Below are 24,450 nucleotides of genomic sequence, written 5' to 3' on the forward strand. Positions count from 1 at the left end.
GTTCCTCCTTGCACGGGTTTGCCTAGTGCTGTTTTTCTGGTTCTCTCTTGAAAGCTGGACAGAGTTTTGTTGAATCTGGCCCTAATTCATCTATTTTAAAGAAAGGAATCTCTGCTTTAATGCTCTTCTTCAGGGGTTGTCTTATGCAATGTTGTTGCCTGTAACTTGAAATATAAACTGATGGCATGGTCCTAAATGTAATATTCTATCTGCATAAACTTGTAATCTCCAGATAGATAGAGAGATGGTGTTTCTAAATAGTGCTTCGAAAGCACCTTTGACAGTTGCAAATGGATCAGCATGAGTGAAATCCAAATTCCTCTTTAAGTTTGTGGCACAACTCCCATCGATGTTAATGGGCTTGGGATTTCAAAGTCTCCTTTTAATTTGTTAGTTTCATCTTTTACATATAGAAAACCTGGAGACTTGGCTCTCCTTTTGAGTCACCTGCACTAAACACTTTCATTTTATAAACAGGATCGAAGAAAACTTAGGTGAGTAATGGCAGTCAGAAAGTTTTCTCCTCTTGTAACTGCAGGTGTGTCACCAGGCATACTTTGAAAGTCTATGTCTGAGCCTGAATGATACCTTCTGGCAAGGCAAACATCAAAATGCTATACATCAGTTCCTGCACGTTCAGTCACTTAAGATTTTCTGTCCCCTTCTTTACCTGGAGCTCCTGCAGAACCTTTTCGACCTTTTAGTCCATCCAAGCCATCCAATCCAGGCAGTCCAGGAAGACCTGAGGAATATTACAGGCATGATAGGGTGCCACAATAATCCCTTAAAGTCACAATTAAACATTATGCCATCTCCCTTTTGGATCGAGAGAGGGTATTTGCTGAAGCTGATTCTTCTTGGCAACAGAAGACGAGATCACATTGCCCCTGAGTGCAGCCTTTTTGGAAAGGAAAATGTGAAAAATCTGAAAACAGACATGATAATAGTTTGACATCAGAGCAATCAGCAAAACATATCTTTGACGTTGGAATAGGCTGCCCCCGTGGGGAGGTGGTTTTGGGTGTGGTGCTTAGGGATATGGTTCAGGGGTGAACTTTGTAGAGCAGGGTTAATGGTTGGACTTGGTGGTCCCAGGGGTCTTTTTCAACCTGAGTCTATGATTTAATCCTTTAGTTATGTTTACACTAGAGTTAGCAGGAGCTCAGTATGGGACTAATGTACTCTCTCACAAACCTCCTATCTGTGGCCAGATTATTGCTGCTACCTGCGATTAGTCTGCAGTGTTAGCAGTGTTATCGCTACGTGACCAGGTGACTGGGATGCAGACACTGCCTGAAATAACTGTAAAGCTGTTACTACTTTACAGCTTCTGTTACAATTTTAAGCCCAACTTAATCTAGCTCTGCTAGAAAGGAGTGAAATTTTCACCTGGCTTCTTTTCCCTGGTCCTGCAGGTTTCACACAAAACTGTGCTTTCTTGCATCACTCTTACAAAAAGCCTTTAAAGTGACAGCACAAAAGTCTTTGAAGACAACAGATCTCTAGTTGAGAGCTGTGCTGATATGGGTAGTACAGAGCAGCTTTGTCCCTCGTGATGTTCACTAGGTGACCAGACCACAGGCTGAGTGTTCATGGTACTCAGTAATAACTTTTGCTTTATAATCTGTGCTTTTTGGCAAACTGCTCCAACACCACAAGTAAGAACAGATGGCAATTTGTTATCTGTTTCCTATTGAACTAATCTGAGATGCTGTTTGTCATTTGTAGTGGAAGGTAAAGCATCTCCCTGTCATTAGCAGAGTGTACTGTCCTAAGCTGTGTATAGCTGAGATGTACACATCAACTGCAGCCATCAGTCTGTCACCTGCTGATAGGAGCAGACCTGGCAAAACCAGTGGGTTGTTTGGTAACAGGTTCCAAGGAGATTTCAAACTGATGAGTTCCCTTGGGATGCTTCTGGCTCCAGAGAGGGACAGATTGGAGTGCAAACAGATCCCAAGAAGGTGAACCATACTGTCAGTGCCCACTATGTCTCTCTTCCAGCGAGACCTGGACAGGCTGGAGAGCTGGGTGGGGAGAAATCCAGTAAGGACAAGGGCAGAGCCCTGCATCTAGGAAAGAACAATCCCATGGACCAGTATAGGCTGGGGGCTGATCTGCTGGAGAGCAGCATAGAGGAAAGGGAACCGAGGGTCCTGGCAGACAGAAAGATGACCATGAGCCAGCAATGTGCCCTTGTGGCCAAGAAGGCAAATGGCATCCTGAGGTGTATTAGGAGTGTGGTCAGTAGGTCGAGAGACATTTTCCTCCCTCTCTACTCTGCCTGGTTAGGCCCCATCTGGAATATTGTGTCCAGTTCTGGGCCCCTCAGTTCAAGAAAGGCAGGGAACTGCTTGAAAGAGTCCTGTGCAGAGCCACAAAGATGATGAAGTGGAACATTTTCCTTATGAGGAAAGGCTGAGGGAGCTGGGTCTCTTTAGCTTGGAGGAGACTGAGGGGTGACCTCATTCATGTTTATAAATACGTGAAGGGCAGTGTTGGGAGGACGGAGCCAGACTCTGCTCTGTGATGTCCAGTGACACGGCAAGGGGAGAAGGGTGCAAGCTGGAGCAGAGGAGTCTACAGGAACATAAAGAAAAACTTTTTCACTGTGAGGGTGCCAGAGCCCTGGTGCAGGCTGCCCAGAGCGGTTGTCGAGTCTCCTTCTCTGCAGACGTTCAAGACCCGCTTGGATTTATTCCATTGTGACCTGCTCTAGGTGGTTCTGCTCTGGCACAGGGGTTAGACTGGATGATCTTCTGAGGTCCCTTCCAACCCCTAACATTCTGTGATTCTACCTTTGCTGCTTGTCTCTGCCTAATTTCTTTCCCCCCTAGGGAAGGTCCTTTCCCTGACATGTAGGATTTCCTGTCCAGCTGCAGTGTTGTGTTTTGGTTTGTTTGCTTGTTTTCCAACAGTCTGAGCTATCTTTCTGTCTGTCTCCTATTCCCCATCTAGCTACTTCCTGATACAGAAGATGTAGGCACTGTTTCAGTCCCTGTGCTGGATCCCAGCATGTCCTGCAGCACACAAATCACCATATATCCTGAGTGTGAATCCCAGGAACAGCAACATAAATGCCCTTCATCATGTGCTTCACCTGCCAAATTTAAAGGTCCTTAGTTCAAAGATGGGCCATCTGAGAAGGAAAAAATAGAGGGGCACTGGAGTTATCTAACACACACTAAAAATGATAATCCCACACCTTTGTTCTCAGAAACTGATGAAGTACTTCAGTTAAATTGTAACAAAGGAGTGAGAAGAAAGGAAAAAGAAATGAAATCTAGCCTGTGGCAAACACTTCTCTGGAAAAACTTTAAATCCAGCAGATTGTTTGAAAACCTGCAAGGCATTGATAATGTACTCCCCATGTAATCCCTTTTCTAATATGGGATATTAATAATCCAACCTGTAATATCCTCTATGCCCTTAATTAACTGCTCCTTGACTTTTCATGACACTCCTGGTTTCAGCCCTGCTTTCTGTAGCCTGCTTGTGCTTCAGGCACATTCCCATGTTCACATTTATTGCATGCAAACCTGAGGAATTTAACAGTGGCATTTTACAATGGTTATGACCTCCTAACTATTTTTGGCACTGAGGTCACCATTTAAAACTTTTTGATCTCCAGCTTATTCAGTCAAGATTGATGGCCTGGTTTACTTGCTTTCCAGGGAATTTCAGACACCTTTGCCAACAATCCATTATAATATCAGCACTTGTAATTCTAGAGTGTTGGCTTGCTAGAGCCCCATATTTCTAGGTACAGCTGAATTGGCTGACCTGTGTATGAACCACTGTTTGTGTTTTACAGCCCAGTTCAGCATCTACTCACACTAGTAATTCTGCTGATGTCCTTAATATGACTTGCTTCATTGAGGATTACTCACAAGTAAGGCTTGCCAGACTAAGCCTTTGACTGACAAATGTTTAAAAAAAAGACAAGACATTTATTGTAAATGAGAAGCAATTGGACTAACAAGGCCCTGTACTAAGCTATGAACAGCCAATTAACCATCTGACTTCTAATACTGGCAACAATATTTACTGAAAATAGTGTTAAGATAAATATTCTCCAATTGAATTGGAGTACAAATTCCGTTTAGTTTTCATTACTGGGTATAATGTCAAAAGTGTTACTGTTCTTTTCAACTACCCAGGCAATAGCAGGCAACTTGGTCTGTAGGGAAATGCCACTTGAACTAAACCGTTCCCTCTGCAGCACCTGTGTTAGTCTGTTTCCTGGGCAGGACTTAGGGTAACTTCTACACAACATAGAAAAGAAGTGTCTTGCCACTTACAACAAGAAGGAAGGAGTCACAGAATGGTTTGGGTTAGAAGGGACCTTAAAGGATTTGGGTTAGAAGGGACTATCCAGTTCTGGAGCCCCTATTACAAGAGGGATATGGAGGTGCTGGAGCGTGTCCAGAGAAGGGCCACAAGGATGATCAGAGGGCTGGAGCACCTCTCCTATGAGGACAGACTGAGGGAGTTGGGGCTGTTCAGTCTGCAGAAGAGAAGGCTCCGAGGTGACCTAATTGTGGCCTTCCAGTATCTGAAGGGGGCCTACAAGAAGGCTGGGGAGGGACTTCTCAGCATCTCAGGTAGTGATAGGACTAGGGGGAATGGAATGAAGCTGGAGGTGGGGAGATTCAGGCTGGATGTGAGGAGGAAGTTCTTCCCCATGAGAGTGGTGAAGCCCTGGAATGGGTTGTCCAGGGAGGTGGTTGAGGCCCCGTCCCTGGAGGTATTTAAGCCCAGGCTGGATGAGGCTGTGGCCAGCCTGATCTAGTGTGGGGTGTCCCTGCCCATGGCAGGGGGGTTGGAACTAGATGATCCTTGTGGTCCCTTCCAGCCCTGACTGATACTATGATTAAAGATCATCTAGTTCCAACTCCCCTGCCATAGGGAAGGACACCTCCTATTAGACCAGGTTGCTCAAGTCCATCTGGCACTAAGTTTTCAGCAGAATGATGGTTTGCAGGTGGTGGTGTTGTTGTTTGTTTGTGGGCTGTTGGTTGGTTTTACTTGGTTTGGGTTCTTTTTGACCCCTCTCAATTTAGACATTCCTGTCACTGCAGATCTCTAGTACAGCAGACACTGTTTGCAACAACAAAATGATCTGCCCTGGGTTCAGCCCTATCTTATCTATGCAGTAGGAAGAAGCTGGTCATGAGAGAATATTTAGAATAGAATAAACCAGGTTGGAAGAGACCTTCAAGATCATCACGTCCAACCCACCTAAACAACTAACCCATGGCACCAAGCACCCCATCAAGTCTCCTCCTGAACACCTCCAGTGATGGTGACTCCACAACCTCCCTGGGCAGCCCATTCCAATGGGCAATCACTCTCTCTGTATAGAACTTCTTCCTAACATCCAACCTAAACCTCCCCTGGTGCAGCCTGAGGCTGTGTCCTCTTGTTCTGGTACTGGCTGCCTGGGAGTTCAAATGAGCACATCTTACTGCAAGCAATCACACATGGCTTCCAGTTTTCATTTAAATTCCTGGTAGTTTGTAATAAACCTTCTCAATCTTTCCATGTGCTGAGTTTGGAAAAGTGAATCTATTGCCCTCTCTAACCATTTATTACAGCACTAGGTGTTACTGTACTGTGATTTCTCTATATAGGGTGTTACTACTGTTCTTCCTGTCCAGGAGCTGGTGATGAAGCACACTCTAACAGAGGATGTGAAGTGCATGGGTGATGACCTTCCTTCACAAAGTATCAATTTCACTTACAATTTCAATATATCATTCTGAGCAGTGAAAGTTACTCATGTTCTCCCACAAACCCAGCTGTATATATGAACTGCTGTTCAATCCAAACATAACAGTCAGCGTGAGAAGTGGGAATTAGTATTTGGAGAAACGTTTCTCTGTTAAATCTGCCAAAAATCAGGTTCAGGAGAAAACAACAAACAACAAAACACAACCCAAGATACCTTCCCACAATTTGTTAAAGCAAATGAGTGAGACATCACAGTCTGCAGCAGCCTGCTGGGTTTTGTAGAGGAACAGTGGCACTCCCTGGTGAAAAGGCAGAACACAGCACAACTGAAAAACATTTCAATTACTGCAAACTCCTTTTTCCTTTCTCAGCTTCTGTTGGTTACATCAGCTGAGCCTGGATCTCTTTTTACCTTCTCCCATACTCATTCTACACTGTAGCCCAGTTGTCTGAGGTAACATTCATGTGACTTTTCAAAGGTGATGTGAACTGACTTTGAGTTTAAGAGAACACAATCAGAATGATGCTCACAGTTAGACCACCAAGGGGTGTTTATGTCTGGTGCTGCATTGTTACCAGTAGAGCTGCACTGTTACTGTTTACCTTTTCTGCCGTGGGGTCCAGGTAATCCTGGCAATCCTGGAGCTCCCAAAATCCCATGTTTCCCTTTTTCTCCAGGTTCTCCTGGCAATCCTTGAGGACCTGTAGCTCCTGAATGGGGGCAGGGGGGGAAACCAAACAATTTGTGACTATGCAAATCCATTAAACTGTTGGTATTTGTTTGTTTGCTATGCAGCACACTGTGTTGACCTGAAAGTGCATGGGAATGTGTGAAGAACTGATGTATCTGGCTAGCTGAGACCCTGGTCAGACAACTGCTGCTGCCTGTAAGTGCTGAAATGGCTTTCAATACACACCTTCATATGATGTCTGATTTCTCTAGCCTCCCCCTCAGCTCTATTTTCCTGTTTGGTATCTCTTCTGAGCTGTTACATAGTACTGTTTATTAACCATTGGCATCACCTGGAAATCCAGGTATTCCTGGGTATCCAGGGTCACCCTTGGATCCTGGTGTTCCGGGTTGTCCTTGGATACCTGCTGAGCCCTTTTCTCCTGGGAATCCACAGGGTCCTTAAAAGAAGAAGAAGAAAAAAATCTAATCTTTATTTGTTTAAAGTTGCCCATTCTACATCTCATGATAAGTTTAAAAATACAAAAGCTGAGTAAGAGTTGTCTTGACTAGAAAAATTATTCTATTCAAATACTGTGTCTCCCTGATGTATTTATGAGCAATGAATGATGCTGATCTCTCTGGTGATAGCTTGACAGAGCAGAAATGGCTAGCAAGGTGTGGCCAAGCCAGGTTTTATCCTGATCAGTATTAGTATGTTCAACAGTGTTGCACTAGAACATAGTAGCCTCTGCCTCCTATGTTCAGACTAGCTGTGCTGCACATGGTGATGCTTCTCCAATCCCTCAGTTTATAAATATAGGAAATATCACTCAATATGCAGAGGAAACAGAGATCTTTCTCTGCTAATAACACTAAGAGAAAATAAATTCTTATGTCCAATATTTTCTTCACTCAGAGGTACCTGGTAATCCTGGATCTCCAGGAGGTCCTTTGCAACCGTGTGCACCAAGCAGAGGAGTTGGGTCACCTCTCCTGCCTGTTGAGATACAATGACTTCTATTTCATACAAGTCTCCCTTTGGATCCACAAACCCAAAGAAATTATGTTAGATCAGACAATTTACTCATAGGTATTAACAGCTATAAAAGGGACTAACACAGAATGAAAAATGCTTTGGCACATGCAAATTATCTGACAGCTCAGCTTGTCCTGAAGCACTAACTTTATTTCAGCATGACTCCTGGCAAGATTTGTTACCTTTAGACCCTTTTGGGCCAGTCAGTCCTGGATTTCCAGGGATTCCAGGCAAGCCAATGTCGCCCTGATGGTTTTAAAAACAAAATGAAAACGTTTGAGATATGGCATGTGTTGCAGGGATGATCTACAAGAGCACTTGGTTCCCTTACGCTGGTAAATGGAGCAACAATCAACATGAATAGCAAAACCACACTTAACCTCATCAGAAAAGCAAAGCCTGCTGTCTTTGCTGCGTGTCTAACAGTGACCACTAACACTTCCAAGAAACTGTAGATTAAGCTTGCTAGTAATAATATTCTGAATTTCTGCTTTTACAGGTTGTGCTGACTCTTGGCTCAAACAGCTTCAGTTCCCCACAGATGGCTTGAATAATTTGATTTAAAAGTTTCCATAAGAATGTACCAAATATTGCTGTATATTCCCCCAAATTTGCTCTAAACAGTAACCAGAAATATGTTGTGATGAAACAGTACACATGTAAAGATTTCTCTGTTTTCCCTTTTGAGTAATGCCCTACAATCAGCAATACAGATTATCTTCTCAAAGCAAGGATGGAAAAGACAAGCAAAGATATGACTCTTTAACAAAAAAACCCACAATTATGACTTATGCTTCATGTAATTTCACTGCCTACTTAGCATATAGCCACTTCAGAATTTCACCCTACACCCATATATATTTGTGGAGCGTTGTGTATTTGGCTTTGAGCAACGTTGCTTGCCCAGGCTCTGTTTGGTGCAAGCTGTTGGTATGGGCACAGAATACTTGTTTTGCCTGGTTCCTTGGCTTGGCTGCTCCACACAGCACGTATGAAGAAGCAGCTATGTACTGATTTCCTGCCTGTGCTGCTGCTGTGTTATGATCTCTGCAGTGATTTGTCAGTCTGATTCTAGGAGTGATGCTGAAGACTTGATTGTGCATTCTTTTTCTGTCCCCCCCATAATTAGTGCACTATAGCCTGAACTTCCACTATGTGGCAACATGACAATCACAGCTGCAGCACAGAGGCCCTCTGTGGACTCTGATTGCAGTTCCTGATAAAATGTCATCAAAGCTTTGAAGAGATGCATTAAGGAATTTCCTTATTCCTATTACACTGACAGTCTTCTCAGTCGGAACATCTAGTGGGTAAGTACAATACAAGTTTCCTTCATCATATTCATCAGAGTCAGAAGGTAACTGCTAAACCCCTCCACTCAGTTTACCTGGTCACCTGGTTGTCCTTGAAAGCCTCTGATACCTCTCAAGCCTTTTGGTCCTGGGAAACCCTGGAATCCAGGAAACCCCATCACTCCAGTGTCACCGTGGTCACCTGGCAATCCTGGAACACCATTCTTCCCTGGAAACCCTGGGGTGCCTCTGAAACCAGTGCTGCCTTTTTCACCTGAAGGTAATTGCAGAACAAGCTAATGATCAATACAGTCAAGCCATTACTTGATACTTACTATGAATACAGCTATGCTCTCATGCTTCATGTGTTGCCTTAGTAAAACGTAGCCTGATAGTTTAAGAATCTCTAAACATAATGGGGTGGCTGTGAAAAATCTGTCAGATGAATGTGTGTGTATTTAGGGCTTTATTTTATACACTTACCTCTTTCACCCCTAAGTCCATTCTCACCAGGAAACCCCAGTTCCCCCTTCTGTCCTTTCTCAAGACGAATGTTCACATAGCCACTGTCTCCTGGAGGCCCTCTTTCACCTTCAAACCAAACACAGGGAATATAAGTAAACCCTCACTGAGTCACATGTCCTGAAAGTTAATTTTAGTGAAGACTTCCCTAACAGAGAGAGCCTTCAAACACTAATGAAGTGTTCAGTTGTTTCAACAGCTGCTGAAATTTATTGTCCCTCCCTTGGTTTTTCAGTTAATTCAGTAGTAACCCAGGTGATGCTAAATCAGTTACTCCCTGCTTGTCTGGAAGGTGTAAGGTGGCAATTGTGTTATGCACTCCACAGTGCACTGTCTGTGAGACTGCACGTTGGAGGTAGTTATTCTTTCCTATATTCATATGTAGAGAGGTGATTACTTGTATGTTTCACATAGGTTGAAGCACACAGACAATATGATAGAACGCTTGCAAAATCTAAGGTTTCAGATGTGTACAACTCAGAATCCAAGGTGTAAGTGATCCTGCCCTATTTTAGTCATAAATACACCTATTGATCTGAACTGAATGAATTTTGCTTCAGTTATTCTTCACTGTGCATTTGTAAGAGAACTGAATTTATTACCTCTGAAACCAGAAGTGAGCACACCCTTGTAACAGGCAGTAAATGTACTCCTAACACAGCAGTTACAAAACTGAACAGTGCAATAACAGAATTACAGAGTGAAAGGGATTTTTACAAACCTTTTAATCCCATATCCCCACATTCTCCACTAGGCCCAGGTGGACCCACTTTTCCTTCTTCACCTTTTACACCAGGGATTCCCATTTGGCCTTGTGTTCCTGGGAGTCCTGGGAATCCTTGGGGTCCTTGAATTCCTTTGCTTCCTGGTAATATTAAATGCTTTATTTACATATTCAGTCTGCTATGCTGTTATTGTCATATTCTAAGGAACAGTATAAAGCAAAAGGCAGAGTTCAGAGCGGTCCACAGAAATGATCCAAAGGCTGGAACCCCTCAGCTGTGAGGACAGGCTGAATGACTTGAGTTTGTTCAGCTTGAGGAAGGCTCCAGGGACACCTTAGTGTAGCCTTAAAGGGGCCTCTCAGAAAGATGGGGGCAGACTTCTTAGCAGAACAGGATGGTCTTAAACTAAGACTGGGAACATTTGGATGATCTAAGGAAGAAATCTTTTATGTGGAGGGTGGTGAGACACTGCCTCAGGTTGTCCAGAGAGGTGATAGATATCCCATGCCTGGAAACATTCTAGGTCAGGTTGGACAGGGTCTGAGCATGGGCTCGCTGCATGGTAGTTGGACTAATGACCTTTAACGGTCTTTTCCAACTAGTCCACAATTCTATTGTTACTGTCTCTACTCTGCTGCAATCTCATTCTTGAAGCTGAGAAGGAAGCAAACTGCAAAGTACTTCCAAGCTTTAACAGCAGTAGAAACAGCTCCCTCCACAAATAAATTTATAGATGAGGTGGCTTGCAGGATGTTTAATATACCTGTTTGTCCTGGGAAACCAAGTGGTCCTCTATTGCCTGGGAGTCCTGTAAGTCCTCGGGAGCCTGGAGGACCTGGGGGACCTTGTAAGCCAGGAGAGCCTCTGAGACCTTTGATTCCAGGTGGCCCAGCTAGGCCCCTATCTCCTCTCTCACCTTTAAAGCCTGGTAAGCCTGCAAAAACAAGAGGTTTGATTTACATATGTAAATGTAGTGAAAGAGTTCAGCAACTGTAGAAATTGATAGATGGAGTATCATCAAACATAGCAAAATAGCTTGGAAGCTTTGCTACCATGCTGGAGTTCTGGTCTTCCTGCATTTTTCACTTGGATTATTTGTCTTCTTGCATTTCTTTAGTGAGAGACATAGCAGTAGCAGCACTCTGTGAAAAATCCCTAAGTCAAATACTTTTTATACATGTCTCCTAGCTCTCTCTAAGTAACACTTCCTGTTAAGAATAAAGAAGGTGAAAGTATCCCAGTAATGACAGTTACTCAGGACAAGAGTAAGAGAACTTTGCTGTTTATTACTTGACAATGATCACACTGATGTGGACAGTTCAAGAACAGTGTGGGAAGGGAAGCTGGGAAGCATCTGGGATGCACACTTTCCATTCCTTAAGAAAATGTGCAAAACATAATGTGTTACACCCCCAGTAAGGAGCAGCCACCCCCTGGCAACTTGTTATGCCAGCCACAAACCCATGTGATTGAATCTGCTAGAAAAGACATGCAAAGCTCAGAGCTGTGGGGCAACTGGATGGATGTTGTGTACCTTGAGATCCTGGCAGGCCCATGACACCTCTGAGTCCTGGTGGCCCTGGTAAGCCTGTATCACATGGTGGACCAGGGAATCCTGGACAGCCTGGTGCTCCTGTATCACCTTCGGGGCCTCTGAAGCCTTTGGGACCAGGAAATCCTGGGGTACCAGGCTGTCCTGGAAGCAAATACCGTTGGAAAATAGTTTATTTGCCTTACTCACCATCCCTCAGACCTCCTAACTGTAATATTTGCATTTACACATTCTGTTATTTGTAATATCTTTCTTATCCTCTGCAGTTTTGCACAGTTTGTGAAACCTGATGCTTTTCTGCCATTTAGAATTGGCTGTTGGGGACAGCCTCTTTCTTTAAGGAATACATCTGGATGCAACTCCTGCCTACATGCTTTTTGTGCCATAGCCATCCTCACTAGTTTCTGATGTGTGGGAGCAGAACAGCAGGAGCTCAGTGGCCTGCACCAGCTACACAGCACTGGGGTCAGTTCGGTAGGTGTTCACTGCACAGGGGGCGGGTAGGGTGTGTGTGTGGTGTCTGCTTAGGGCTGGGCAAAAGGAAGAAGTATAAAGGAGCTCAGCAATATCTGCTGTGAAGCAGCAAGTAAGTGGCACCCTTGAGACACAGCAACCAGCACAACTCCCCTGCAGAAATGGGATATTGAGGATTACATTATGTAACTCTGGGAAAAGAAATCCACCCCTCTCCCTGAGTGCTCTCCCACTTTTTGCCAGTCTTTTCAGATCTGAGTAATCAGTCCAAGTTAGGGACTCTCTGTAGCAGTGCAAGAAGCCCTAAACATAGCTGGCCACAGTGCAGCAAGTACCAGCAGGAAGAACAGGCAGCTGTATTGTTACTCCATGTACATTCCCCTTCCTGCAGGGCAGATGCCCACAGTAGATGATCAACTTTAACTGTCAAAGTGTGAATGTGAAAATAGGGCATACTCTTCAGTCACCACTATGGATCCAGGTAAGAGAGACTGATCTGAATCTGGACTGACTTTGCTCTAAACACATGGAAAAGCTTCTTAAAAGCTGGCTCATACCTTGAAACCCCGGAACGCCTGGATCACCCCTTGCTCCTTGTGCACCAGGGGGTCCTGGCAGTCCCCTCGTGCCTGGGATTCCTGGAGGACCATATGTGGTATCACCTGGAACACCTTTCTGACCATCTATGCCAGGTGGACCTGGAGGACCATGTTTGCCATCAATTATAGAGCCTCTTTCACCTTCATCACCAGGATCACCAGTTGCACCTCGAAAGCCTGTTGAGAGGATTTTAACATTCAAATAGGGCACAATTTGGGAATTGTTTCCTTGGGTTTGTCCTTTGTTTTTCCAAAACTGTGGAATACTATAATGTAAATTTAACCAGAATTAAATTCTCACTTTGCACAGGAAAAACAGCATCCTATATTACATTTCATCAGACATTAAAAGTGAGTGCAGCAGGTCTCCTGGATTAAGAAAAGCACAATTCACCTTCTGGGCCGGGGATTCCTGCTCCTGACCTGCCTTGATGGCCTTTTTGTCCATCAAAGCCACTTGGTCCCGGATGACCAGGGAGTCCTTTTAAACCCTTTGGTCCTGGAGAGAGAAAGAAAACCTGTAAAGAACTGTCAGAGCTTTAAAATGTGTGATCCAAGGAAACCATATTGTGTCTTTAGAATGAATGTACTTTGACAACAGGTGGATTTCATCTCCCTGTAACATTTTGAGCAAACGCCACCATAGAATCAATAAGGTTGGGAAAGACCTCAAAGATCATCAAGTCCAACCTGTCACTCAAGACCTCATGACTACTAAATCATGGCACCACAGTCATTCAAAGTCATAACCAAATGATGGTTGCTTTTTTTTAATGTGGACTTGTTCCCAAATCCATGAACAGCAGACTGCAAATCATCAGCATACATCAGATAAAAATGTCTCTTTTCCCAGGCAGCCAGTCACAGTCTCAGGCTGCACCAGGGGAGGTTTAGGCTGGATGTTAGGAAGAAGTTCTATACAGAGAGAGTGATTGCCCATTGGAATGAGCTACCTGGAGAGGTGGTGGAGTCACCATCATTGGAGGTGTTCAGGAGGAGACTTGATGGGGTGCTTGGTGCCATGGGTTAGTTGTTTAGGTGGGTTGGATTAGTTGATGGGTTGGACACGACGATCTTGAAGGTCTCTTCCAGCCTGGCCTATCCTATCCTATCCTATCCATTTCTTATAATATTTTAATGTTACAGGACATCCCTGATATGAATCTAGTTAATGCCAGATGTCAGCCAGTTCTTGTATGCTTCTGTGCTAGATGCTGCTTCTGAAATGCTGCTCATCCTTGTCCTTGCATTTCTATAGAAATTCTAGCTGCCACCCACAATTTTGGTGCCAGGGAGCTGTGTAATACTATACTGAATAGCTTGAAAATCCAGCATCTCCCTTTGTTCTGATGAGGACTTCTTGGAGGATCAAAAATGTTTTGGAGGTGACCACAAGAAATGTTCTGCCAGTTCCTGGATGAGTTTTTCTTTGAATTCAAATTAAGTTGAGCAAGTATAGTAACTACTTTGAATAGTAATTAACTAGGGTTCAACTGCAGCTTGCCATAAGCAATATAGTTTTAGAAAATACAGATTTGCAGCATATTTTTGCCTCACACCTTTTCTTGTCCTCTATCCAGATATACATATCCTATGTCTGACCCAGCTCCAACCATCTATTTTACAGACTCTTCCATGCATTTTGAGTCATTCCTTTAGTCATTTCTCTGGAGGCAGTCTGTACACCATTTGATGGTGCTCACTGTACTGTTAACCCTTGATTCTTTCAAATGATTCTGTTCCTGGGTATTTGCAGTTTTACACTTTGAAATCTCTATCTGTTGGAAAAGTAGCAGAGTCTATCTTTTCAGAATAGCTTCTTTTTTAATTATCAACTTAAAGCTCTCTTTCAATTAAACATTCTGGGCCACTCAGTTCAAGAAGGGCCTCAGGGAACTGCTTGAAAGAGCTGAGTGTAGAGCCACAAAGATGATGGAGTGGAACATCTCTCTTATGAGGAAAGGCTGAGGGAGCTGGGTCTCTTAGCTTGGAGAAGAGGGGGACTGAGAGTTGACCTCATTAATGTTTGTAAATACATGAAGGGTGAGTGCCTGGAGAACGGAGCCAGGCTCTTCTCAGTGATGTCCAATGGACAAGGGAAAATGGGTGCCCAGAGAGGTTGTGGGGTCTCCTTCTCTGGAGACATTCAAAACCCATCTGAACACATTCCTGTTACCTACTCCAGGTGATCCTGCTCTGGCAGGGGGGCTGGACTCAATGATCTTTTAAGGTCCCTTCTAAACCCTAATGTACTGTGGTTCTCCCATTTGTGTACATACCTTGAACACCTTTAAATCCTGGGGGACCTGGATTTCCAGGGTATGGTGAAGTAATGCAGACAGTGTCACCTGAAGCAAGAGGGATAAAGAAACTGGCTTTTTGAGCACTGTCTGAGCATTCACTGTAATATTTCTGTAGAATTAACCAACTGGCTGTGCAAGAGTAAAGAGAAAGGACTGTTGATGCATGTTATTAACATATGACTTAAGGTTTGATAGGGGATCTTAAAATATATTTTTCTTGACACTTATTTCTCAAGAATATTGATAATGATTTGAATTGTTGTCACACAGCTGTATGCTCTAGAGATTTATTTTATACATTCCACAGAGATTTGTCCCTGCAATAGCCTCTGGTGCAAGAAAGAAATAGCATTTTCATCTCAATCCCATGTACATTTCTGGTTCATGCACACTGTGTGCAGTGTGGATATTTCTATTTCAGTAAGGATATTTTACAACCAAAAAGCAGACCAAGCCTTAAGCAGGAGTTGTATTACCCTGCTCCTTCAGCAGAAAAGCATTGCCTTGTAAATCCTTACACTCAGGGCTAGTCTTCATCCCAGAAAGTAATTCCTCTGATAATCTGCAAGTGGCATTTTGCAGGTTTAAGGCACCTGGCAACTGGCATTTTCATCAGTGTCTGCTGCTAAAAGCTGATAGTATGGTCCCTCTCACTAGCCATATTTCACATGACCACTGAGCTTGCAAAAAATGATGTTCACTGTAAATGACTAACACTATAAAATACATTTGAAAGTTTAACAGCTGCTAGGAAATGTGCATTTTATTATTTATTTGGCTTTTAATGTAAACAGGAAGAATTACCTTTTTGGCCCTTTGGACCAGGTAGCCCAACACTGCCCATATCACCAACATCTCCAGGGCTACCTCTGAGTCCTGGAGGGCCAGGCAGCCCCAAGCCAGGCAATCCTGTCTGTCCTTTTACCCCAGGAAGTCCTGGGACTCCAGGAAATCCTTTATCACCTGGCAGTGGTACTCCAGAATCACCCTAAAAGAAAGAAATCATAAGAAATAAGACCACCTAATGTCTTTTCTCCTTTACATTATCAAGAGCCATATTAGAGAATTATCTGCAGAAACCACTCCTCCACAATTAAGTGACTATATGGATGATATTAGGAGTTTTAAGTCTTGAAAGACATTAGGAGGAAAAAGAGATATAGAGTTTTATGGAGCTATTTTTTTCTTTCTAATCCCACAATAGTGGTACACAGTAAATACAGAATTTCAGGAATACAAAAAAAAAAGCAGTAATACTTCCAATTTTTTTAGTGCATAAAAGCTACACTTACTGATCTAGGCTAACATGAAGTGAGGGAAGTGATTAATGTGCTAGGAATTTGGAATGAATTGGTACTTCCATCACTACAGAGCTAGTCATTTCTTGTTATCTGAGATGAAAAAATACAACTATCTGAAAGTCAAATGTTACCTCATTTCCTTTTTCCCCAGGCAATCCTAGTTCCCCATCTCTGCCATCATTCCCCCTTTGGCCTGGAAATCCTGGAGCCCCAGTAGGACCTCTTTCTCCTTTTATTCCTTAAAACAATTAAAAAGAAAAAAAAAGGGAAAGTGTAGTATTTCCAGTAAGTTCTGAGGGGTTTGTTCCTGCTCAGGTAACCATTCATCACATCTGTAGGATCACTTCTAGTCCTTGAATTCCCATTTCCTTAGTGAGGTATTCTAGGCTTAGGGAGGCAATATGTAGTTGGACACCTCCTGGAACAATTTGGTCTCTGTGAAAGACATGTTTACAGGCACCACAAGAACGTGGCTTTTGTTCAACCTGGTTGCAGTGCAGGAAGGATATAGCAATGCATTATGGTGCAGAGTATTTGCATTGATATTCCCCAAAGGTACAATACTATTTCTTCATGCATTCACAGTAATTGTGTCCTGCTTGGTCTTTGCTCTACAGAACCTGATTATCAATCACATGAGACAAAAAGGTGGGTTTTAGCATTAATAACAACCTGTTAAAACTGATTTGTGGCACAACCATAGAGTATAATCCACAGAACACTGTGCTGATCTTGTGTATAAGAAGAAAATAAATGAAGTGGTACCAAGAAAGCAGTTTGGATGTACAGGCTTCAGTAACTTACTGAACTAATGACTTTATTAAACAGCAGATGAAGACAGTTTGTCTTCTGTTATTGCCTAGACATTGTATAGGAAACCAAATTGCTAAGGATAAAAATGTGTGTTTACCTTTTATTCTAACTCTTCCTGGATCACCCTTCTCTCCTTTTTCACCATGTTGTCCAGCAGAACCAGGTAGCCCCTTACCATTACCAAAAAAAGAAACCACAAACCATTAATAAAAAGTTGTCAGTTATCTCCATCAAGGAATCACTGTGGGAATTGAGAAGGGAATTAAATAACCAGGCCTTGTTCTTGTATTGTTTCCAAACCCCACACCAGTTAGAGTAACATGAAATGCTTCTCTCTCTTGATCTCTATGAAGAGGCACGTGAATGGCACTTACCTTTTGCAGCTTGACTCTCCCAAATGCACAGACACACCAACAAGAAATTCTAACACTAGAATAACTTGGTCTGTGGCTGTATATGGCTGTAAATGCAGGAATATGAAGATGTAAATGATTCACAAACTCTTCCCACTGCAGACTTTGCCCTACAGTTCCCTGAGGCTCTGCAAGAAAGGAGCTCTGGAGCGTAGTGGATGGGGCTGTCCTCCCAGAAGGGAATGTGGTGGCAAGGGTAAGTGATGTTTTTTGATTCTTTTGAGTCAAAGCCCATAAATCTGCCAATAAAAAATGTCATCTATGTCCAGTTAGATATTTGGTATTGTCAGAAGAGTTTTTGACTTGACAGGTGTAGAGGGGAAAAGAAGTACTTTTCTGTATTTTTATGCTGACTTGTGCTCTCAGCTCTCCAAGTAGAGTGTGGTTTGCATTTCATCACTGGTGAGGTTCTGATCTTGCAACAGGATGCAGGGGTGAATACATGGAATTTCCACTGAACTGAATACATGGAACTAAATACATGGAATTTCCACTGAACTAAAAGGCCAATAAGGCTGGAAAAACTGGAGTATTATTTAGCCAGTCTCCTCTGTTATTCAGTATCTTTCCTTAAGGAACAGGTGGAGAAAACACAACTCCCAAAGTGACTGTAAATGGTGACATTTGTAAAACAGAAATTCTGAGAAACGTGGTGTGTCTGAAACAAGCAGTGACTACTTGTGCAAGAGATCAGATAGAAACTGATAAAATGATTCTCCAACAAGATTATAATAAACAAGATTAAAATAAACAAAAGTAGATAAAACCTGCAGATAACTTTCCAGGGCAGTTCCTCTACTGTGTAAGTGGTAACCTGATGTTATCTATTTACTGAACCTCATGAAAACTACTCACAGGGTGCCCTGGAGATCCCATTGCACCAGATAAGCCTGGATCACCCTTTTCTCCGTGTCTTCCAGGGTATCCCATTTGTCCTTTCTTCCCTGGAGTACCTGGAGGTCCTTGCACACCACGGGGACCAGGAGGACCAGCAGTACACGAGCAGAGGCCTTGATTTCCTACACCAAGAGGTCAAAATTACGTTGAAACAGCTGCAGAGTTAATTCTAAAAGAGTAACACTGCTCTTCTGACTTGTGCACAGACCATTTTATCTCATGATGGCCTTTAAAGGAGTGAAGCACATCAGGTTTTTTTATAGTGCTGAGTAACTGCCGCACTGACATGACTAGTTAGAAGTCCCAGTGCCAACAGACCACTTCACAGTCTGAAGGGTCTTTATCCTCTACGTTACCATAAAGTTCTTATCAAGTTAGGTCTGACTGATGTGGCAAAGATCTCATACGTGAATTGCTGGCCTCCAGGCACACTTACCCTTTTCTCCCTTTGCACCTTTTCTTCCTGGAAGGCCTAACTGACCCTTTGCTCCAGGTCCTCCAGGGATCCCTCTCTCAGTGCAGATTACACCTTTGAAAAAATAAATTGTACAGCTAGCATGGATCAGGTTGCCAGTTTCCTCAGCTTAGGTCATGTGTTCTCCACTCACTTTTCTTGTTATCCTCACATGAAAAGCCCAAGGTCTCATGAAATGCTTTACAAGTAGATCATACTACAGGAGACTGTCTGATTAGAGCTCATGTTGACACATGATTTTTGCATTGCCACCACTTCTTCCTTTTTCCACTTTAGAACTGTGACTCTTGTTTCTTTACTAAAGGATGCTGATTTGGGTTTTGTTCCCAGTTTGCTGGTTTAACTTTAGATGGCATGTTTTAGGGGCATTTTGATACATGTTACTCTGTGGGGTTAAAACAATCAGAAAACTATGACAATCTTGACATCTCACTGATCAACAACTAGTAGGAAAAATGTGTTTTATATAGCATTTTAAAAGTTTTATGTATCTGCTGAAATATATATTTTACCTCTAGTTTTTTGTGGGACTAACAAAAGCAATGAATCTATTAATATGCAGAATAATAGTCTCAATGTATAAATGCTGCTGAACTTACTGGGTAGTCCAGGTAAGCCTTGTCTTCCTGGCTGTCCTGGTAAGCCTGGTGGTCCAGGATATCCAGGTCTTCCTGGGATTGATTCACCTGTTCCAGGGAAGCCAGGGTCACCTGGAAAACCTTGAGGTCCTGGTGCCCCACTCACTCCTGGCAGGCCAGGTAGACCTGTAAAGAACATAATGATATATGGCCTATAAAGCTTCGTAGTAACAATTACTACAACATATCAAGGAGGAAAATTACAGACCATTCAGAACTGTCTGAAGAAGAGCTTCTTTGTAACAAATGCTTACACCTAAATCTGTTTCCCAGGTTCCTCAGGAAAACAAGTTCCTGCTTTAGACCTTCAAGTGCTTCTTTTCCTCCTTCCTATTAAATGTGTTCCAGAGATCTCAGTTATTCTCACTCCTTAGACAGAGCAAAGTCATCCTCATCACCTTCCTTCCCACATTTTGAGATGGAGAATAGAACTTTTGAGCACAACACTCCAGATACAAGCATACCATAGATTTACAGCCTGTGGTAGCATTCTGTTTTGTCTTCCTTTTCTGGTAAGTCCTAATGTTCTGTTTGGATCATTTGGGTTCTTTTTTGGCCACCAAGTGCTGAACTAATGCTTTTATTGAACTCTCTGTAGAGCTGAAATCCTTGCTGTATTGGTGACACATCAAGAAAGAACAAAGAACACTTTTCTTTTAGATGCTTTTTTCCCTACTCTCTGTAGTTCACCTTTTATCCCCTCCTTCTCTTACTTGTTCCGTCATCTCCTGGTCTTCCCAGCAGGCCTGCAGGACCGATTGGTCCAACTGACCCCATGTCACCAGCAGGACCTGGAAATCCAGGATCTCCCTGTGGACCTACACAGAATTATACAAACACATGAATTGAACACCTTATGACATTGACAGCTTAAACCTAAATTAAACTGCAAGCAAAACTGTCACTTGGGAGCTACACAAAGGTAAAATACAGTGACTTCTGTTGTCTTTATGAAACATTCCTAAATGTGAGACAATCTGATTTTAAGGTGGGAGGATGCAGTTACTTTTCCACGGATTCCTTCCATTTTGTGGGCACAGTTTTAACTCTTCATCACACCACAGCAGTATCTCTGTGCCACACATTTCACAACTCAAGACATATTTGTCAAAGACAAGTAGCATTTTCAATATATGCACATCTCATGTCACAAATATTTGGCAGAACAATTGGGGAGGCTGTTTTGGGATCACTCTAGTTTAAATTATCCACATTTTAAAGAATGTGTTTTCCAAATTGCTATACTGAATATATTTCACAATTGCATTTACCAGCCAATAGAAAACAAATTCAATTGAGTTTTGGATGAAGCCCTTATCTAATCTTGAGGCCCCTATCTTGAACACTGGAACAGGCTGCCCATGGAGGTAGTTGAGACCCTATCCCTGGATACATTCAAGGTGAGGCTTGGCAGGGCTCTGGGCAACCTGATCTAGTAGAAGATAAGATAGAATGGAATGGAATAGGAATGGAATGGAATAGGAATGGAATGGAATAGGAATAGAAATAGAAATAATAGAAATAGAACCGGACCAGACCAGGTTGGAAGAGACCTTCAAGATCATCGTGTCCAACCTATCAACCAATCCAATCCACCTAATCAACTAAACCATGGCACCAAGCACCCCATCAAGTCTCAAGATGCCCCTGCTCACTGCAGAGGGGATTGGACTAGATGACCTTTGGAGGCCTCTTCCAACCCAAAGCATTCTATGATTCTAACAGGGCAGTTCTGCTGAGCCGGGTTTGTGTTACAACTTACTTCTCCATTCACAATCAGCATTTGCAGCACTAGAAATACAATTCATGAGAAGTTCTCTGTTAAAATCTTAAGTGTGTGAGATGTTAAATCTCTTCCAGGCAGCTGGCCTGGCTGTTGCCTACTGCCTCCTGCTAAGCCATAGAAACTAGCACACATCTTTTCACAGACTAGATGGTAAAGACAGGGATGAAGGGAGCTGGGCTATAAAACCACAGCCTGAGGTTTTGGTAGAAAGGTAGTAAGTTTGCCAGGTATTCTGTTGGGAGTACTAGTTACAGGAGTACCAGTTCACCCTGCTATGTGACAGGAAGCCAAGCTGCAGTCTAAAAGCTGTGTTTTGTGGCCATTTTGAATTCCCAGGAGAAGGCTGGTTTTCTTATCCATTATCTAGCACAGGTTTACTTTTCATAATTGTTGCCTAAATATGCTTAGGCTCAATAGCTAGGGGTAGTCCTGCAGATCTAGCTGGGACTGTATGTGTAAGGGTCTTGTATGTTTGATGTAGTTCCAGTAAGATCAGTGACACACACACACAGCATGTGGCTATTAGGAATATACTTTAGGATCTTTTTCTAATTCCTTGTGATCACTCTCAAGCACCTTGGCAAAACAGGTTCTGCACACTTTATACAATATAAAGACTAGTTAAAGCTGGCTATAACCTTTTATAGGAAGTAGTGGAGTTCCAACAGCTCCAGGAGGACCTGGGGGCCCTTTTTCTCCTGGATCCCCCTGTAAGAGCACAACAATAATTTTTACTGCCACATACAGCATGCAGTGTGCTAGCATGTACCTGAAAACTTCAACAATGGGGTGGGGTATGTAAGGATGTGACACACATCACCTGGCAAATTCAATTTTGACACTTTACAGCATTTAAAATCAAACAAAAGTACTTAAAATGATCAGTATCTTTCCAGATACCATGACTAAGCAGTGTATCTATTTGACTCTTCAGAACTTGGGGCTGCTGCATTTGGTTTCATTCCTTTATTGTAAAAGATGAATTAATTACAGTAAATCTGTACCCATTTAATTGAGATGTTTTAACAGCCAAACTGCAATCATTTGCCTTAAAATCCTATAACAGGCTTGAAAATTACTTCTATGATGACACATAAGCATTAAGAAAAGAGGTTTCATAGTCTGACATATTATTGATGGTAAGAGATATTCAAAGCTCTTATAAGAAGTTTAAAACATCTACATCAGAGAAACATGAAAGTGACTACTAATGGCATGGAAAATCATTTCTGCTTGGAGGATTTCTAAATTAGCTTGGATTTTGATATGTGGCATTGCAAGTGAAGTGGACTTCAGGGAACTCTCTTGTGTGGCAAATTCTATTAGATTTTTTGCTTTGTAGATTAGGAATCAGGCCTGTTCTGATGTGTGGCAGATGGCAGCTGAGAAGACAAGAATGTGCTTGTGGGAACAACATAGTGAGGTTGTGCCTGGGATGGGAGTTCAGGGCTTTTTAGGACACAGACAAGAAGAACTAGGACTGCAAAACTGGATACCTGCACTCTTCAGGAATAATCAGATTTATCCAACTGTTTCCCAAACAACTACAGCATCTGTGCAATGATTCCAAACATTGTGTAACTGTATAACTTAAATTGATAGCCTTTTAAGCTGATTCTACCTGATTCATCTTCATTTGCTCCACGTGTTAGCAATTGTAGTTTCCAGTTCCTGAATCACTGCCACAGGCATTCAAACTTCACTCTAGCCTAAGTTACCAACAATTCATTATTTTTTGCTTACTGTTTGTAGTGTTAACTGATGGCTTCTCAAGCTGTGGGCTAATCAATGCAGACCGAGGAACACACTGTGCTGTCTATACCATCTCTTGACTCAAGTTTATTAATGATGCCCCAGCTGAAATATCTGGGTGAGTGCTTTTTAACAACAAAACACTAAAGGTTTGACTCTGCTTTTGGGAAGTAATGGGCTGTAATGATTTTTCTGTTTAAATAAGAGATGTTATTTTTTTGGCTAATTATGATCTGAAGAATCCCACACTGTTGTAAAGCTGACAATAAGCAGAGTCGAAAAAATGAACATCCATGGGCTGTTTCCCCCCACCAAGTATGAAATCTTGGCTGAAGAAGCTGCTCTAGCACTCTCCTGGCAAGCCTAACTTTGAAACAAGTAAGTGTGTGACTAAACCAGTTGTTTTCACTGTACTTTTACTTATTTATTCCATGTGTTTGTCATTTCTCATTTGTAAACCTGCTTCCTGAAAACCTGTTTATTGCTTCTTGTCAGCTGTGTCTTTAGCAGTATACTTCTGATAGCAAGCTTGATCCAGCCACAGTTTAATTCCTTTTGTCATCCCAGATTATGTAGAGTGTGTTCCCACCTTAGCCTTCAATTTGTATCTGAGATGACTCTGGCTCAAATCTCCTGAGTGTCATTCCTCTGATTTCAGAGGTGCAATTCCCGATGCTTTAAGAAAAGTTACTGGTTTATATGCAGCTTTCCACAAACGTTATTTCAGAGGGAAATAAACACTTCTTGACTTTTGTATTTCAGACTATTTAGAGCCAAGTTCATTAGTGTCACCAACAGATAACTATTGGCAATTGTAATTAATCAATTCCTATGTCAAGCAAAATGGAATTCCCACTCTGATATGCACCAAGCAGGAATGTTTTCTTATGTTGCTATTTGCTACCATGGTGTTGAGTAACTATGATTATCATGACAACAGTAAATCTGACTATAGAAAAGGAAATGGCCTGACAAGCAGAAACATTTGGGAGGCCTCATTAGCACTTACATAGCATTTATATATCTATGTATGTGTGCACATATGCATGCAGAATTGTGCTGGGTTTTTTTACCTGTATGCCTGGATAGCCAGGCTGTCCAGGAAAACCAGCAAATCCTGTTTCCCCCTAGAAAAGATCACATAAATATAACGTAATTAATCTGTTAAGATATTACTAGAATTGAACACAACCCAGTAAGGCACTCAGGCAATAGGGCTATGTTGTGACAACATCAGCAGTTTGTTTGAGAAAAGTCACAGAGTTTGAACAAGAGATGATAGGTTTCACAGAATCTCTTCTGCTACAAGCCTCACAACAGGTTACTTTAGTGATCAGGAGATTCAGGTTAGCCGGGGCACAGAAGTACCTGAATTATATCCCAGCAGACTCATCTGCTTAATACAGCTGAAACTGGCTTACTGCCTGCTGAATGACCTTCTTAAATGATTACAGCAAGGAAAGCAG

At 42.5% G+C, this 24,450-nt stretch overlaps 1 protein-coding gene across 1 annotated transcript in view; it reads right to left on the minus strand.

Annotated features, from left to right (window-relative positions):
- COL4A4 (collagen type IV alpha 4 chain) overlaps positions 1–24,450 on the minus strand; it is a 64,565-nt gene that overhangs the window by 13,584 nt on the left and 26,531 nt on the right. The window contains exons 17-38 of the mRNA XM_068145522.1: positions 24,058–24,111; positions 21,871–21,940; positions 20,160–20,264; positions 19,408–19,572; positions 18,770–18,862; positions 18,292–18,455; positions 17,121–17,193; positions 16,342–16,448; positions 15,714–15,897; positions 14,886–14,954; positions 13,001–13,105; positions 12,565–12,783; positions 11,516–11,677; positions 10,745–10,915; positions 9,978–10,121; positions 9,218–9,325; positions 8,830–9,008; positions 7,625–7,688; positions 7,329–7,403; positions 6,757–6,864; positions 6,337–6,444; positions 671–742 (exon numbers count right to left, since the gene is read on the minus strand). Coding sequence (XP_068001623.1) covers positions 671–742; positions 6,337–6,444; positions 6,757–6,864; positions 7,329–7,403; positions 7,625–7,688; positions 8,830–9,008; positions 9,218–9,325; positions 9,978–10,121; positions 10,745–10,915; positions 11,516–11,677; positions 12,565–12,783; positions 13,001–13,105; positions 14,886–14,954; positions 15,714–15,897; positions 16,342–16,448; positions 17,121–17,193; positions 18,292–18,455; positions 18,770–18,862; positions 19,408–19,572; positions 20,160–20,264; positions 21,871–21,940; positions 24,058–24,111 — 2,599 coding nt within the window. The remainder of the gene's footprint in view (positions 1–670; positions 743–6,336; positions 6,445–6,756; positions 6,865–7,328; positions 7,404–7,624; positions 7,689–8,829; positions 9,009–9,217; positions 9,326–9,977; positions 10,122–10,744; positions 10,916–11,515; positions 11,678–12,564; positions 12,784–13,000; positions 13,106–14,885; positions 14,955–15,713; positions 15,898–16,341; positions 16,449–17,120; positions 17,194–18,291; positions 18,456–18,769; positions 18,863–19,407; positions 19,573–20,159; positions 20,265–21,870; positions 21,941–24,057; positions 24,112–24,450) is intronic.

Source organism: Melanerpes formicivorus, unplaced genomic scaffold (assembly GCF_026170545.1).
Source record: "Melanerpes formicivorus ecotype bairdi unplaced genomic scaffold, bMelFor1.0.p_v2 SCAF_12, whole genome shotgun sequence".
Classification (NCBI taxonomy): Eukaryota; Metazoa; Chordata; class Aves; order Piciformes; family Picidae; genus Melanerpes; species Melanerpes formicivorus.